General features: G+C 48.7%; 1 protein-coding gene across 3 annotated transcripts in view; it reads right to left on the bottom strand.

Moving 5' to 3' along the window:
• aadat (aminoadipate aminotransferase) overlaps positions 1-15,268 on the bottom strand; it is a 119,431-nt gene that overhangs the window by 92,445 nt on the left and 11,718 nt on the right. For all 3 annotated transcript variants that reach the window (XM_072515755.1, XM_072515753.1, XM_072515754.1), the window contains exon 3: positions 10,425-10,593. In XM_072515755.1, the coding sequence (XP_072371856.1) occupies positions 10,425-10,593 (169 nt within the window). The remainder of the gene's footprint in view (positions 1-10,424; positions 10,594-15,268) is intronic.

The following is a 15,268-nucleotide window of genomic DNA, read 5'->3' on the forward strand; positions in this document are numbered from 1 at the left end:
AACTTACTCAACGCCGCCAGAATCCTCCTCATACTGGAGATCGGGTCGGTCACGTATAACGAGTCGTCTGCGTACAGAATCACAGAATAATACGCAGAAGAGACCCTTCGGCCCATCGAGTCTGTACCGACGCATGAAAAAACATGTGACCTGCCTACCTAATCCTATTTGTCAGCACTTGGCCCATAGCCTTGAAAGTTATAGCGTGCCAAGTGGTCATCCAGGTACATTTTAGAGGATGTGAAGCACCCTGCTGCCGCCACCCTCCCAGGCAGCGCATTCCAGACCATCACCACCCTCGGAGTAAAAAGGTTTTTCCTCAAATTCCCCCAGAACCTCCTGCCCCTGACTTTGAACTTGTGTCCCCTCATAACTGACCCTTCAACGGGGAACAGCTGCTGCCTATCCACGTCCCTCATAATCTTGTCCACCTCGATCAGGTCACCCCTCAGTCTTCTCTGCTCCAGAGAAAACAACCCAAGCCTATCTAACTTCTCTTTATAACTTAAATGTTCCATCCCAGGCAACATCCTGGTAAACCACCTCTGCACCCCCTCTCGCCATCCTTCCTATAATGTGGCGACCAGAATTGTACACAGTACTCCAGCTGTGGCCTCACCAACATTCTATGCAACTCCAACATGACCTCCCTGCTTTTGTAATCTATGCCTCGATTGATAAAGGCAAGTGTCCCATCTTCCCTTTTCGCCACCCTATTAATCTGCTCTTCTGCCTTCAGAGATCGATGGACAAACCTGCCAAGGTCCGTTTGTTCCTCGGAACTTCCCAGTGTCAGGCTTCCTAGTCACATTACTCGTTCCAAAGTGTATCACCTCACACTTTTCTGGGTTAAATTGCATCTGCCACTTCTCTCCCCATTTGACACTCGGTGTTCCATGCCAACCTCTCTGTACCCCTCCACTCTGTCGATGACCTCAGCGCGATCGCCAGCGGCTCAATTGCCAACGCGAAAAGTAACGGAGAAAGTGGACATAGATATATAGAATTTACAGTGCAGATGGAGGCCATTCGGCCCATCGAGTCTGCACCAGCCCTCAGAAAGAGCACCCCACCTACGCCCCTACCTCCAACCTATCCCCAAACCACCCCAATACCTCAAAAAGATACTCCCATTTAACCCAGTCGAACGCTTTCTCCGCGCCCACGGAAATGATTGCCTCTGGTCCTGGACCCGATGAGGGCGCTATCACTACATGCAATAACTTCCTTATATTGGCTGACAGAAGTCGCCCTTCACAAATCCTGACTGATCCTCAGCTCTCGACCCCGGAAAACAATCCTCCAATCAGATTGCCAGCTCCTCAGCCAGTAACTTGGCATCAGCATTTAATAGCGATACGGACCGATAAGACCCACAATCCTCTGGGTCCTTATCCTTTTTCAAGGTTAGAGAGATCGAAGATTATGGCAATGTGGGTGGCAGCTCTCCCCGCAGGCTAATGAGTCATTGAAAATTTCCATTACCTGAGGCCCCAGCTCCGTCGTGAAATTTTAAATAAAATTCCACTGGGAATCCGTCGGGGCCTGGAGCCTTCCCAGACTGCATGGAACCTCATCCCCAACCGAGGCCTCCAGCCCCTGGACCACTCCCTCCTCCACCACTGGGAAAATCTAAACCACCCAGGAACTGTTTCATGTCTGAGTCCCCGTCTGGGGCGGCTCAGATCTGTATAGCACCCCGTAAAAAGTCTTAAACACCCCATTCACCTTACCTGGGTCAGAGACCGCCGAACACTGCCGGTCCCCTGCTAGAATGGCCTCCCCTAAACCTTCCTCCTGTGCCCCTTGGTCAAGATCATCTCCCCCCCTAATTGCTGCCTTTAATGCCTCCCAGAACGTGGAGGGAGAAACCGTCTTGTTCTTATTGAATTCCACGGATGTTCCCATATCCTCTCACATGCCCTCTTTACCCACCAACAGTGCCACATCGAACCTCCACGGCGATTGTTGGGTGCACCCCTTTCTCCACGCACAGATCCACAAAGCGGCGCATGGTCCAATATGAGTATTCCGAGCCTACCCACCCCTGGGAGCAGAGTCTTACCTACAGCAAAAAAGTCAATTCGGGAGTAAACGCGAGAAAAAGAAGCACACTCCTTCTCTCTCGGATGCCCGAACCTCCAGGATCCAACCCCCCCCCCCCCCCAACCCATCCGCTCCATCAACTCGAGCAACTCCTTCGCCACCCCCAACATCTTCAGGGATTTAGGGCATGATAGGATCTGCCTTAAAAATCTGTCAATGGGTGAAGATCCGAGATCCTTTAAATCGGCCTATTCTTTGCCCTAACGTTCCACGTGACCTGTCTGGCCCCCCTCGCCCCAATCAGCCGTAACTTAATCGTAATGGACCCCACAGATCGCTCCCTTGCCCGAATTCCGGGTCCACCCAAGGTGGTCACCACCACCTCCCTCCACATAGAAAACCTCACTGTCACTATTCTTTTTCAAGGTTAGAGAGATCGAAGATTATGGCAATGTGGGTGGCAGCTCTCCCCGCAGGCTAATGAGTCATTGAAAATTTCCATTACCTGAGGCCCCAGCTCCGTCGTGAAATTTTAAATAATTTGTTTACAAATGAGAGGGGCGATATTGTTGGAGAGGACAGTGTGAAACAGATTGGTAAGCTCGAGGAAATACTTGTTAGGAAGGAAGATGTGTTGGGCATTTTGAAAAACTTGAGGATAGACAAGTCCCCCGGGCCTGACGGGATATATCCAAGGATTCTATGGGAAGCAAGAGATGAAATTGCAGAGCCGTTGGCAATTATCTTTTCGTCCTCACTGTCAACAGGGGTGGTACCAGGGGATTGGAGAGTGGCGAATGTCGTGCCCCTGTTCAAAAAAGGAACTAGGGATAACCCTGGGAATTACAGGCCAGTTAGTCTTACTTCGGTGGTAGGCAAAGTAATGGAAAGGGTACTGAAGGATAGGATTTCTGAGCATCTGGAAAGACACTGCTTGATTAGGGATAGTCAGCACGGATTTGTGAGGGGTAGGTCTTGCCTTACAAATCTTATTGAATTCTTTGAGGAGGTGACCAAGCATGTGGATGAAGGTAAAGCAGTGGATGTAGTGTACATGGATTTTAGTAAGGCATTTGATAAAGTTCCCCATGGTAGGCTTCTGCACAAAGTAAGGAGGCATGGGATAGTGGGAAATTTGGCCAGTTGGATAACGAACTGGCTAACCGATAGAAGTCAGAGAGTGGTGGTGGATGGCAAATATTCAGCCTGGATCCCAGTTACCAGTGGTGTACCGCAGGGATCAGTTCTGGGTCCTCTGCTGTTTGTGATTTTCATTAATGACTTGGATGAGGGAGTTGAAGGGTGGGTCAGTAAATTTGCAGACGATACGAAGATTGGTGGAGTTGTGGATAGTAAGGAGGGCTGTTGTCGGCTGCAAAGAGACATAGATAGGATGCAGAGCTGGGCTGAGAAGTGGCAGATGGAGTTTAACCCTGAAAAGTGTGAGGTTGTCCATTTTGGAAGGACAAATATGAATGCGGAATACAGGGTTAACGGTAGAGTTCTTGGCATTGTGGAGGAGCAGAGAGACCTTGGGGTCTATGTTCATACAACTTTGAAAGTTGCCACTCAAGTGGATAGAGTTGTGAAGAAGGCCTATGGTGTGCTCGCGTTCATTAACAGAGGGATTGAATTTAAGAGCCGTGAGGTGATGATGCAGCTGTACAAAACTTTGGTAAGGCCACATTTGGAGTACTGTGTACAGTTCTGGTCGCCTCATTTTAGGAAGGATGTGGAAGCTCTGGAAAAGGTGCAAAGAAGATTTACCAGGATGTTGCCTGGAATGGAGAGTAGGTCTTAAGAGGAAAGGTTGAGGGTGCTAGGCCTTTTCTCATTAGAGCGGAGAAGGATGAGGGGCGACTTGATAGAGGTTTATAAGATGATCAGGGGAATAGATAGAGTAGACAGTCAGAGACTTTTTCCCCAGGTGGAACAAACCATTACAAGGGGACATAAATTTAAGGTGAAAGGTGGAAGATATAGGAGGGATATCAGAGGTAGGTTCTTTACCCAGAGAGTAGTGGGGGCATGGAATGCACTGCCTGTGGAAGTAGTTGAGTCGGAAACATTAGGGACCTTCAAGCAGCTGTTGGATAGGTACATGGATTACGGTAAAATGATATAGTGTAGATTTATTTGTTCTTAAGGGCAGCACGGTAGCATTGTGGATAGCACAATTGCTTCACAGATCCATGGTCCCAGGTTCGATTCCGGCTTGGGTCATTGTCTGTGCGGAGTCTGCACGTCCTCCCCGTGTCTGCGTGGGTTTCCTCCGGGTGCTCCGGTTTCCTCCCACAGTCCAAAGATGTGCGGGTTAGGTGAATTGGCCAATGATAAATTGCCCTTAATGTCCAAATTGCCCTTGGTGTTGGGTGGAGGTGTTGAGTTTGGGTAGGGTGCTCTTTCCAAGAGCTGGTGCAGACTCGGGGGGCCGAATGGCCTCCTTCTGCACTGTAAATTCAATGATTATCTATGATTAATCTAGGACAAAGGTTCGGCACAACATCGTGGGCCGAAGGGCCTGTTCTGTGCTGTATTTTCTATGTTCTATGTTCTATGTTCCCCCCCCCAAAATCCATCCCCTCCATTCCCCCATTCCAAAGAAAGAAAACCGCCCTGCCCAAGGCTCGCTATCCCACCCCACACAGAAAACAACCCCCTTCCCCATTCCCGCAGATTACCATCCGTGGAATTCCCCTCCACTTTGCTCCCGTGAACCAGCATTTCTGTTGGCAGGGTGACACCCCCCCCCCCCCCCCCCCCCCCCCCCTGCCCGGGGAAAAATGCAAGTTACATTTGGAAAAAATTAACATCCCCAGCCTTCCTACCCACCCCTGCTTCTAATGGTGTATCCCAAACCAATCCACCCCCACAAAACAAGTAATAGCAACACCGAGCACACTACCACACCATGCAGGTGAACCCACCCAGAATCTTCAAATGTCCCCAGTCCATGTCCCTCTCTCCTCCTCTGGCGTAGCGAAGTAATGTTCCCATGCGTCACCCACAGGCGAGCAGGTCACAACATTCCAAATTGTACTTTTCTCCTAAAAAGAGCTGCCTTGGCCTTATTAGGGGAGCCTTACAGTAGCTGGTTTCGCTCAGTGGGCTAGACAGCTGGTTTGTGATGCAGAACAAGGCCAGCAGCATGGGTTCAATTCCCGTACCAGCTTACCCGAACAGGCGCCGGAACGTGGCAACTAGGGGCTTTTCACAGCAACTTCATACTTACGACAAGAAAAGGTTATTATTATTATTCTCGAACACAGCCCCCTTCTTTGTGCCAGCTCCGCTCCCATGCCCTGGTCGATTCGGACTATATAGCCTACCCAGCTCAACACTCACATTTCCTTTGACCACCTCAGGATCTCTTCCTTGTCCAGGTATCTATGCAGCTCCCCAGCTCGAGGCTTCTTCCTCAACGTCCGATGAGCCCAGTCCACTTCAAGAGGGCGGTCAAAGATCCCGGCCCCCACCAACTGCTCGAACACCTTTGCCACCTATTCCATGGCTCTCGCTCCTTCAATGCCCTCGGGCAGCCCCACAATCCTCACGTTCTGTCGCCTGGAGCGGTCCCTCAGGTCATCAATCGTGGCCTTCAACTTATTCTGTCCCTCCGACCTCACCAACATCTCTGCCTCCAAGGAGGTAATCCGATCCGGATGGTCAGCAACCGTCTCTTCCACCTTCTGAATCGACGCATTCTGGGCGTCCAGCCGCTGTTTGCCCTCTCTAGGGCTTCCCGGATTGGTTCTGCCACTCTTGCCAAGTCTTCAGTGACTGCCTGCCTTTGTTTTCAAAATCTGGACGATGGGAACTCCGCCACCGTGTCCGTTGACCGTGTCCAATGATGCCACAGGTCCCTCCACTCCGCCATCTTTTCCTCTCTTGCGCCACGCATATCCTCCGATCCAGATAGTGCCCTTAATCGACACACTCCTCGCCTGATAACTCTTCGGCATCTCTCACCAGAAGAGGAATCTTAGTTCTTCTACATCATCACTTTTCCGCCTGCACGACCCCCACAAAACGGGCAAAGAGGGCCAAAACACCTGTCCTCCGGCAGGAGCCCCATTATGTGCGGCCACTCACTCCACAGCCGCCACCGGAGGTTCTTGAATGCCTTACTTTAAAAAAAGATTGGCCGGTCAGAACTGTTTCGCCCCGCGTGAGTTTTTGATGGGCTGAACGTCCTTTCCTTCCTCGGGTGAGAGTGCAACGTGGCCGTTAAATCGCTCCCAGGATTTTTCCCAGTTGGCTCACCATACTCGTGGACCTTGGTAATTTGATGATATTCCTGGGCATTAGGAATCCTCTTCTGCCTTCTGCGAGCTTGCAGTCACTCCTTCTGTCTGTGTAATATGGCCGAGGAAATTTACCGTGGGCTTGGAAAACTCACTTTTCCCGTCGAGTGTTAAGCCAACATAGAACCGTACAGCACAGAAGGGGGTCACTCGGCCCATCTGGTCCATGCCAGCCTGAGGACACCCAGGTGCCCTTCCTAATCCCACCTTCCTGAACCCAGTCCATAGCCCTGGAGCTTAGAGCACTTAAGGTGCAGATCCAGGTAGGTTTAGGGTCTCTGCCTCCACCACCACCTCAGGCAGCGAATTCCAGACTCCCACTGCCCTCTGCATCAAACACTTTTACCTCATTCCCCTTCTGCCACTTACCTTGAATCTATGTCCCCTGGTTCTATAATTCTCCACCAGGGGGAACAATTTTATATTCTTAACCCTATCTCTTCCTCTCATAATTCTGCACACCTCAATTAAGTCACCCCCTCAGCCTTCTTTGTTCCAAGGAAAATAACCCAACCTATCCAATCTCTCCTCGTAGCTACAATTTTCTAACCCTGGCAACGTTCTTGTAAACCTCCTCTGCACTCTCTCCAGAGCAATAACATCCTTCCTGTAATGTGCCAACCAAAACTGCACACCATATCCCAGTTGTGGCCTGTCATGTGAGAGCACCTTTAAGAAATGGGTGTTTATAAATGGGTGAGCATATAAATATCTGTAGTGAGAGTACCTTTAGGAAATGGGTGATGTCAGAGAGTGGGTGGAGCTGGGCTGTCTGTCAGCTTTTTACTTTTGTTTTAGGCTGTTTGCTGCAGTGTGTGTTTTAGTTTCAGTTTCAGAGCTGGATAGCTGCAGTCACAGCCAGAAGGTGTGTGAATCTCTCTCTGTAATCGAAAGACTGTAAATCGATGCTGGTGATTTAAAACTAATAACAGTAGTGACTTTAACCTGATGTGCTTCTGGTAAAAGGTGTTTTAAGTCTTATGGATGTTAAAAGGAAAGCTTAAAGGATTACTTAGTGTTGTATTCTTTGGGGGTTGTATTTGAATTAATGATTGCGAAGTTGTTCACTGTATGTTTTAAAAAGGTTAACTTGAGTTCATAGAATAAATATTGTTTTGCTTTTAAAAAATAGTTTTCCACTTCTGCTGTACCACACCTGTAGAGTGGGCCGTGTGCTCCCATACCCCAATCTAGTAAAAGTTGTGGGTCAGGTGAACTCCATGATACACTTTGGGGTTCTCTAAACCCTGGCCCATAACAGGCCTCACTAGTGTTTTATACAATTCCAACATTATATCCTTTCTTTTATATTCTATACCTCTGGCAATGAAGGAGAACATTCCATATGATTTCTTAACAACCTTGTCTTCTTGAGCTGCAGTCTTTAGGGACCTGTCTACTTGTACGCCAAGGTCTCTCACTTCATCTACCCCTCTTAGTATATTCCCATTTATTGGGTACTCCCTACAACTGTTTGACCTCTCTAAATGCATGACCTTACACTTCTCGGTGTTAAATTCCATCTGCCACTTTACCGCCCACTCCACTGTTAAGTAATGGGTTAAGAGACATTCCAATTAGTTGTCTAATTTTTGTTAAGTATCCAATAATTGACACTGATATGCAAAGAGGCTTGTAGCCAGTTAAAATGGCTAACTCCCGATTTAGAATGGCTAACCCCGATTTTAAATGGCGAACGGAAAAGACTGATGGGAAAATCAGCCAACAGGACTAAAACAAGCAGCTGCAGGTAAAACTGTGTATTCGCCTCTAGGAAGGCCAGACAAGATCGATACCTGCAGCCATCAGCACAACAAAACGCCAACCATCTGCATACTAATGAGCAATCCCCGGGAACAATGTGCAACAATTTAGACACACAAAGCCAACCCAGACTTTTCGGCGCCAACAGGAGCCTACATAAAGGGAGGTGAACGATCACCCCAAGACCGCCTATCGATCAAGGAATCGCTCCAGCATTGGAGAATATCGAACCAAGTGATTGGGACAAAGTCCAATCACTTGGAACCAGGTACAGGGTCCGCCCCGAAAGGCGGGACCCCCTGGGGACTATAAGTATAGAGTCCAAGTTCAAATCTCCTCTCTGCCACTTGAGTTCATAGAATAAATATTGTTTTGCTTTTAAAAAATAGTTTTCCACTTCTGCTGTACCACACCTGTAGAGTGGGCCGTGTGCTCCCATACCCCAATCTAGTAAAAGTTGTGGGTCAGGTGAACTCCATGATACACTTTGGGGTTCTCTAAACCCTGGCCCATAACAACCTCTGCAACCCCTTCTGCTGACTTTCTGCAACAACCGCTCAAATCGTAAGTCTTACTTCAACGCTCGCTACGAGATAGGCGCTCCTAGCTATCAATCTGTACCAGCTTCGAATCCCGCAGGCTCAGAACCCAAACAAAAGGCCATTCGTTTCCCTGACCTGGTGGGCCATTTCCAAGTTAAGTATTGGCCTGTTAGTTGTAGGAAGTAGCTTAGAAGTAGAATCTATGCATGAGTATTGATTACTGTATATAATAAATGTGCGTTGATTTAACTCTTACTAAGCGGTGTGTTGGATTATTGATCATTACTCGGACTTGAACCACGTGGCAGTATCAGAAAGATACCTGCCGACTCAATAGCAAAGGTGATAGAACAGAGCAATTAAACTAAGGCTAAAGTTAGCAGCAACAGGCTTCAGGTGGCCTGTGTGTCAGGTGATGTGAAGATAGAGTTTTGTGCAGAGTCTGTTGAAGTGAAATAAAGGTGTTTGTGAAAAGGAGCAGGACCTTTGACTCTTTATACAACAGCAGTTGAACGTCTAACATCCACCAATCCATCGGTATAATTTTGGAGATTATAGCTATCCTCTACACTAATCCACTACTCTGCCAATCTTTGTGTCATCTGCAACTTTTGAAATCATGCCACCACATTCACATCCAAATCGTTTATATATAATAACACAAACAATACGGGTCCCAACACCGAGCCCTGTGGAACACCACTTGAAACAACTTTCCAATTGCAAGGGCAGCCATCGACCATTATCCTTTGATTCCTGTTCCTAAGCCAGCCTTTTGCAGTAATCTTCATACTTCCCTTACTCTTTTATCAATATTCTTTCTTTGTTGAATCATGGATTAAAATGTCACCCATGTGGCACGTGTCATCTTCCATGCCTTCCAATATGTTGGACATTGCGCAATGGGAAATTCAGGTGCCAAAAGGCAGACGGTTGAAACGATACGGTCTACAGGGTGCTCGGAAGGTGGTTAGAAGTTTTGATGTGCTAATTGCTAGAATCTTATGTTTGCATGGAGCTTGGTAAAGATTGTACTCTTCATAAATTTGGATTTGTTTTCATCTACGGGCAGCACGGTTGCACAGAGGTTAGCACTGTTGCTTCACAGCTCCAGGGACCCGGGTTCGATTCCCGGCTTGGGTCACTGTCTGTGCGGAGTCTGCACATTCTCCCCGTGTCTGCGTGGGTTTCCTCCGGGTGCTCCGGTTTGCTCTCACAGTCCAAAGATGCGCAGGTTAGGTGGCTTGGCCGTGATAAATTGCCCTTAGTGTCCAAAAAAGGTTGGGTGGGGTTACTGGGTTACGGGGATAGGGTGGAGCTGTGAGCTTAAGTGGGGTGCTCTTTCCAAGGGCCGATGCAGACCTGATGGGCGGAATGGCCTCCTTCTATGGTTCTACCGATGCCATTGGATGTATTGCTCGTTCCACCGACTTGTTCAGATTACAAGTTACACGGGAATGTACCGTGCAGGCGGCCAATAGGCCGCGCGCAAGCAGCTGTCTGTTGACATGTCCGCATGCACGACAGTCTTAACGGGACTGTGCGAGAATGGGCCATGCAAAACCAACGAACATTGTTGACAATTGTGGGTTTCCTTTCCTGAAGGAACCTTATGAACGAGCAGTCGTTCGGGCAATTCAACAACTTCAAAGTCACTTTTACTGACACCATTTAAAAAATAATAAACTGAACTTAAATTGCATGCCTCTACTCTAGCCACGGCAGAGTAATTCAGTAACAATGATTGATAAGCAGAACTTCTAATTACCCTGGTGTAGCAGAGTACTGCAGTGCCCGTTTCATTGTATCTGGACCAAAGGTTATTTTCAGACCATCCTTGATGGTGAAGCTGGCCATCTCAAAGGGGAACATATCGGGGTTCGGCATTCCGGAGGCCAAAGAGATCATGGTCGGCGGGCTCTTCTGTAGCAGTTCGGCTATAAACAAGCAGAAAATATTTCGGGTCACAAATGTCATTATGAAGAATAACTTTTCATTTGTATGAGTAAAGTTAGTAAGGTCGCCATAGTCCCAGATGACCATAGGCCGCTTTTCCTTTTCAGGCGGAAGAGCTGACTGGTGGCGATTTAACCTGAGAGTCACCACACCTCAGGCGAGGGGCAAGGTTGAGGAAACAGGGCCTTCATGAATAACCTCAGCCGCTAGGCGAATTGTATCAGTAACCCTCACTAGAACAACACCGTCTCAAGGATACATTTTGAGGCAATGGCGGACGGGGGGGGGGGGGGGGGGGGGGGGTGATAGCGCAAGGGAGCAAAGAGAGCATGAAGAAGGAGAGAGAAAAAGAGGGAGAGAGAGGGAGAAAGAGAGAGAGAAAGAGAGAGAGAAAGAGAAATGTAACCACGCAGAAACGATGATCACTGCAAACCTTCAGTTGCCAAAGAAAGGGCAGCACGGTGGTGCAGTGGGTTAGCCCTGATGCCTCACGGCGCCGAGGTCCCAGGTTCGATCCCGGCTCTGGGTCACTGTCCGTGTGGAGTTTGCACATTCTCCCCGTGTTTGCGTGATTTCCGCTTAATTTGAAAAAATGAATTGGGTACTTCATAAATTTTTTAAAAAATAAAATATTTTTTTTTTTAAAAAGGCATCGCTTCTCGGCCTTTAAGAAAAAAAATGTTGGCAAAGAAAACTCTTGCCATTAGTTGATGGTACAAGGATTAGGGGGACACAGCATTAAGGTTTTGGGCAAGAGGTACAGAGGATAATGTGAGGAAGAATATGTTTTAATGCAATGATCTGGAAGTCATCGCCAAGATTGGTGATTTCGAAAGGAGACTGGATGGGCACTTGAGTGAAATAAATTTGCAGTGTTATGGAAACAGAGTTGACTGCACTGCTCTACACGGAGCTAGCAAGAATCTCGATGGGCTGCATGGCTTCCTTCCTTCTCCGTCATAATGATACTAAGTTGGGATGTATTTAACTGACAGCAATAAATGTGAAATAGGAGATTTTAGAATTGGTGCTTTCATCCATGCACTAACCAACCAATGGCTGCCACACGCAATATGATTTTTAGGAAGGGCTGAACAGCCTTGAACCCTTCTCTTGATCAGATAAGATTGATACAAGCTCTGGCGACACGATAGGGATCTTCAGATGACAGGGCAGATGTGGTGAATTGCAAAACTAGAGGTCATAAATACAAGACAGTCACTATGAGATCCACTGCGGGATTCTCCGTCGACGGGATCTTCCGCTGCTGGTGGGGCGGGGTGGGGGGGGGGGGGGTTGCGCTGTGCTTGAAAACGGGGCTGGCGGGACGGAGAATCGCGACCCCTTTTCTTTACCCAGAGAGTGGTCAGTCTGCGGAACTCGCTACCACATGGAGATGAATAGTTTCGAAGCATCCCAGGGAAACTGGACAACGACACGAGCGAGAAAGGAATGGGAGGGTATGGTGATAGATGAAGGAGAGTGGCAGAACACTTCTGTGGAGCCTAAACTCCTGGAGTTACTTCTGCACCACAAATTCAATGCAGGTGTAACTAGATTGTATGTCTGTTGTATTTGATTACAAAGAAAGCTCGAGTAAGGCATGATTAACTCTCCCCCCCCCCCCCTCCAGCACTATTAAGGAGTTGAGAAAATTCAGGTTGGGTGGTCGAACATTCTGAACACATGATCCTGCTCAGCGAACGTCTCACAAGCTCAATATCGCATGATTAAATAACTAAAAGATAAGAGGGGGGGATTTTGGCAGCTGGTCGAAGTTAAATTCAGTTGACATATTAAGTAATTTTAAAATCTGAAATTGAATGCTGGTTTCAGTGAAGCTGACCATGAAACTATTATCGGGTAATCACTGGAAACGAATGTTCCTCTGGGGAAGGAAGTCTGCCATCGTTACTTGGTCAGGTCTACATGTGATCCAGACCTGGAATTCTGTTTGTGGAAGATCAGTCATCGAGTGTAACCAAGACAGAGGTCAATAGTTATCGGCACAAAAAGGGAATCAAGGTATCGTCAATGCAAAGTTAGAAGACCTGAATATCTGGCTGGCGGAGCTTTTAATGATTCTTACATTTAGATTTTCCAGTCCTAGTCAGGAGACCCCCCCACCCCCCCAACTCCTAGATGACAGTCTAAGAAAGGGGCTGAATCAAGTCCTCCGCCAACTCTTTTGATCTCCACCACTGGAGATCTCATCTCCCTCACTGGCCGATAGGAGTCATAGATCATAGAATTTACAGTGCAGAAGGAGGCCATTCGGCCCATCGAGTCTGGATCGGCTCTTGAAAGAGCACCCTACTCAAGGTCCACACCTCCACCCTAGCCCCATAACCCAGTAACCCCACCCAACACTAAGGGCAATTTTGGACACTAAGGGCAATTATTCATGGCCAATTCACCTAACCTGCACATCTTTGGACTGTGGTGAGGAAAACCGGAGCACCCGGAGGAAAACCCACGCACACACGGGGGAGGATGTGCAGACTCCACACAGACAGTGACCCAAGCCGGAATCAAACATGGGACCCTGGAGCTGTGAAGCAATTGTGCTATCCACAATGCTACCGTGCTGCCCCCTGCCGTTTAGCTGCCAATACTGTCCTTCCCTCAACCAGGTCTCTGTAATGGCAACAACATCATAGTTCCAAGTACTAATCCAAGCTCTTAAGTTCATCTGCCATACCTGTTTTACTTTTTTCATTAAAACATATGCACTTCAGGCACCAGTCCCACGGTTTTCAGCAACATTTCCCTGGCTGCTCTTCCTCGGGGCCATAGTGGCCCTCTTTCCTAGTTCTCCCTCAATTTTTTCACCTTCTGATCTATTGCTCCGGTGCCCACCCTTCTGCCATACTAGTTTAAACCCTCCCGTGTGACACTAGCAAACCTTGCGGCCAGGATATTTATGCCTCTCCAGTTTAGATACAACCCGTCCTTCTTATACAGGTCACACCTGCCCCGGAAGAGCTCCCAGTGGTCCAGATAACTGAAACCCTCCCTCCTACACCAGCTGTTTAGCCATGTGTTTAGCTGCTCTTTCTTCCTATTTCTAGCCTCACTGGCACGTGGCACAGGGAGTAATCCCGAGATTACAACCCTTGAGGTCCTGTCTTTTAACTTTCTGCCTAGCTCCCTGAACTCCTGCTGCAGGATCTCATCCCCCTTCCTGCCTATGTCGTTAGTACCAATATGTACAACGACCTCTGCCTGTTTGCCCTCCCCCTTCAGGATGCCCGCTACCCGTTCTGAGACATCCTGGACCCTGGCGCCAGGGAAGCAACATACAATCCTGGAGCCTCTTTCACGTCCACAGAAGCGCCTATCTGTGCCCCTGACTATAGAGTCCCCATGACTATTGCTCTTCTGAGCTTTGACCCTCCCTGCTGAACATCAGAGCCAGCCGTGGTGTCACTGCTCTGGCTGCTGCTGTTTTCCCCTGATAGGCTATTCCCCCCGACAGTATCCAAAGGGGTATACCTATTCGAGAGGGGGACAACCACAGGGGATTCTTGCACTGATTGCCTGCCCCTGAAACAGACCAAAGCAGGCCAGCAGCATGGGTTCAATTCCCGTACCAGCCTCCCCGAACAGGTGCCGGAGTGTGGCGACTAGGGGCTTTACACAGTAACTTCATTGAAGCCTACTCGTGACAATAAGCGATTTTCATTTCATGTCATTTCATCAGTCTGCATGACTACCATTGGTGGCAGTGCTTGGCAATGGGCCAAACCTATTGGGGTTTGATTGGCTGCGACATCTGCGACCGGATTGGCAGCATTTATGCCAGATGTACCCCTGCGGGTCAGAATGGGTGCTGGCAAAATCTCTGCCGCTTTTTTCCGAAGGCCTCCAGACAATAAAGGGAGTGGTGACCACGATCAACATGGATGAGAATGCCCAGCCCAGGTATTTCCTTGCCCACCCTGTGCCAAACGCACTCCAACCCAAAGTTGACTGGGTGTTGGACCAGTAGGAGAAGTTGAGCATTATCCGGCCCATTCATTTCACAGATTGGGCCACGCCAGTGGTCCCAGTAATGAAGCCCGACTATAAGATGAACGTCAACCGAGTGTCCCGTCTCGACCGTTACCCGGTCCCTCGGATCGGAGACCTTTACGTCCGGCTCAGCGAGGGCATGACGTTTACGAAGTTGGACATGACCCACGCACACCTACAGTTGTTGCTCAACCCAGGGACACGGAAGTAAATCACAGTCAACACCCATCGGGGTCTGTACGAATACACCCGTATTTTCGGCCTGTGCCATCTTCCAGTGCATCATGGAGAACATACTACGCGGAATTCCACGAATGGCCATTTACCTGCACGACGTCCTCATCACCGGTACCTCACACAGGGAGCACATGGAGAACCTCACTGAGGTCCTCGAGTGGTTTGATCGAGCCGGGGTCCACCTCCGGAGAGAGAAGTGTGTCTTTCATGCAGCCGAGGTCACGTATTTGGACTACCAGGTAGACTGCAGGGGCCTCCATCTGGGGAGGACAAGGTGCGGGCGATCCGCCAGGCCCCCGTCCTTCGTGACCATACAGAGCTCCATTGATAAATTGCCCTTAGTGTCCAAAATTGCCCTTAGTGTTGGGTGGGGCTACTGGGTTATGGGGATAGGGTGGAGGTGTT

The sequence above is a fragment of the Scyliorhinus torazame genome, chromosome 9 (genome assembly GCF_047496885.1).
Source record: "Scyliorhinus torazame isolate Kashiwa2021f chromosome 9, sScyTor2.1, whole genome shotgun sequence".
NCBI classification, from domain to species: domain Eukaryota; kingdom Metazoa; phylum Chordata; class Chondrichthyes; order Carcharhiniformes; family Scyliorhinidae; genus Scyliorhinus; species Scyliorhinus torazame.